At 60.9% G+C, this 1,832-nt stretch overlaps 2 protein-coding genes across 2 annotated transcripts in view; both read right to left on the bottom strand.

The window, feature by feature from the left end:
• Window positions 1-717, bottom strand: part of CUNH19orf25 (chromosome unknown C19orf25 homolog) — a 2,492-nt gene extending 1,775 nt beyond the window's left edge. The window contains exon 1 of the mRNA XM_004378678.1: window positions 588-717. Within this exon, the coding sequence (XP_004378735.1) occupies window positions 588-717 (130 nt within the window). The remainder of the gene's footprint in view (window positions 1-587) is intronic.
• A 280-nt stretch (window positions 718-997) lies between these two features.
• Window positions 998-1,832, bottom strand: part of PCSK4 (proprotein convertase subtilisin/kexin type 4) — a 16,493-nt gene continuing 15,658 nt past the window's right edge. The window contains 1 exon segment of the mRNA XM_004378677.1: window positions 998-1,249. Within this exon segment, the coding sequence (XP_004378734.1) occupies window positions 998-1,249 (252 nt within the window).

The raw sequence follows: 1,832 nt of genomic DNA, 5'->3' as shown, positions 1-1,832 counted from the left end.
CGGACTCCGTGTGTCAGAGTAGAACTGTGTTCCCTACGGTTTTATTTTTTTCATTTTTTTTACAGTGTTGGTATATGTCCCCTGACAGTTTTGATTTTTTTTAAATTTATTTTTCATAGGGTTTTCAATGGCTGATTTTTTGTAAGTAGATGGCCAGGCCTTTCTTCTAAAGTGTCTCTGGGTGGACTAGAACCTCCAAAGTGTCACTTAGCAGCTGAGCGCATTAACCTTTTCACCACCCAGGGACTCCACAAAAACGGGCAGCTTCCTGGGGAATCTAGTTTGCCGGCGACCCATTCTAGATCACCCTCTGAAGACGAACGAGGAGAGGGAGGCTGGGGCAGAAGGAGCATGCCCAGGTAGTGACTGAGCTGGCGGTCCCTAGAAGCAGAGCCCGAGACGGGGATTCGGATGACAGGATTTATTGGGGGTGCTTTGGAAGAAAGGAAGTGAGACGGGGTGGGGAGGCGCATTCCAGTTTCACAGGACCTGCCACTCAGGGCTGGGGTCCCAAGGCGTGTGCCTGCTCCCCCTTGCTGCTGGGTCTCGGGGCCACCCTCCCCCGCTCGGGCCTGGGCTGCCCTTACCTTCCGGGGCCAAGGCGGTGAAGACGGGGTCCGCGGCCGGCGCCCCCCGCACGTCCTCCAGGATCTGCTCCACCGTGGGGGGCGCCGGGCGGGTGGGCAGCACCACGCGCTTCTTGGCCTTGGAGCTCATCCCTGCGAGGGGGAAGGGAGCGCTGACCGCCGCGGCCAGCTCCTGGCCTTTGCCCCGGCCGTGCCTCCCGCCCAGCGAACTCGTACGCACCTGTCAGAGCCCTGCCACGTGGACAGCTCTCCTGCCCCCCGGATTCGCCCCGTCCCGACCTTCCGTCTGCGAGACCACACGTGGCCGGCGGCTTCAGGCTCCGGCTGGACTTCAGCCTCAGTTTCCCCGCCGAAACGACACCCTCACCTCACCCGGGGGCAGGACAAGCGGCGCCAGCGCCCCCTAAGAGTCACTTCCGCTTCCGGTCGGCGTCGTCCCGCCCCTCGAGGCTCGAGAACGCGCTTCCGGCCTTCTTTCGCCCGCCCCCCACCGATAGGCTCCGCCCCCTTTTAAAGAGTCCGCTCGCGCCAGGAAGCGACTCGAGCCTCCTGCTGCCCAGCTCAGCCTCTGCGGAGAGCCGGGCTGGGAAGCGCAAGGGGTGAGCGTGAGTTCCAGTCGCCCCTCCCTCAGCTGGGTAACCACGTTTCCGAGGCTCGGTGTTCTGCAAACCGGGGGTGGGGGGAGTAGGAGTGGAGGGGTGGGACACGGCACCCAGCCCACCTGGCTGTCGTGAAAACAGGTACTGTCTCGCCAGGGGGACTGGCATACAGCAGGAGCTCAATAAGTGCTGGCTGCTCTAATTGCCAACCAGGCGGTCACGGCTACCAGGACCCCTCTCAGCATCTCCATTCGAGCCCTGGCTCAGGGTCGCCTTCCAATCTTTAAGGCCTCCTCACCGCCCGGACGGAGGGGGGCGCGTGACTGTCACCTTGTCCCCTCCGTGGTGGCGCGGAGTGGGAAGACCGAGACACAGAGCAGATGGCGGCTTTTGGGCTCCTTAAAAGCTGTGTTGTTATTAGGTGCCGTAGGGTCGATTCCGACTCATAGCGACCCTATGCACAACGCTGCCGGTCCTGCGCCATCCTCATAATCGTTCTGTCCGAGCCCATTGTTGCAGCCACTGTGTCAATCCGTCTCATCCAGGGTCTTCCTCTTTTTCGCTGACCCTCTACCTAACCAAGCATGATGTCCTTCTCCTGATAACACATCCAAAGTACATGAGACGAAATCTCGTCATCCTCGCT

The sequence above is a fragment of the Trichechus manatus genome, unplaced genomic scaffold, assembly GCF_000243295.1.
Source record: "Trichechus manatus latirostris isolate Lorelei unplaced genomic scaffold, TriManLat1.0 scaffold00057, whole genome shotgun sequence".
NCBI lineage: Eukaryota > Metazoa > Chordata > Mammalia > Sirenia > Trichechidae > Trichechus > Trichechus manatus.
The sequence above is the reverse complement of the archived record's forward strand: the minus strand, read 5'-3'. Positions and strand labels throughout refer to the sequence as shown.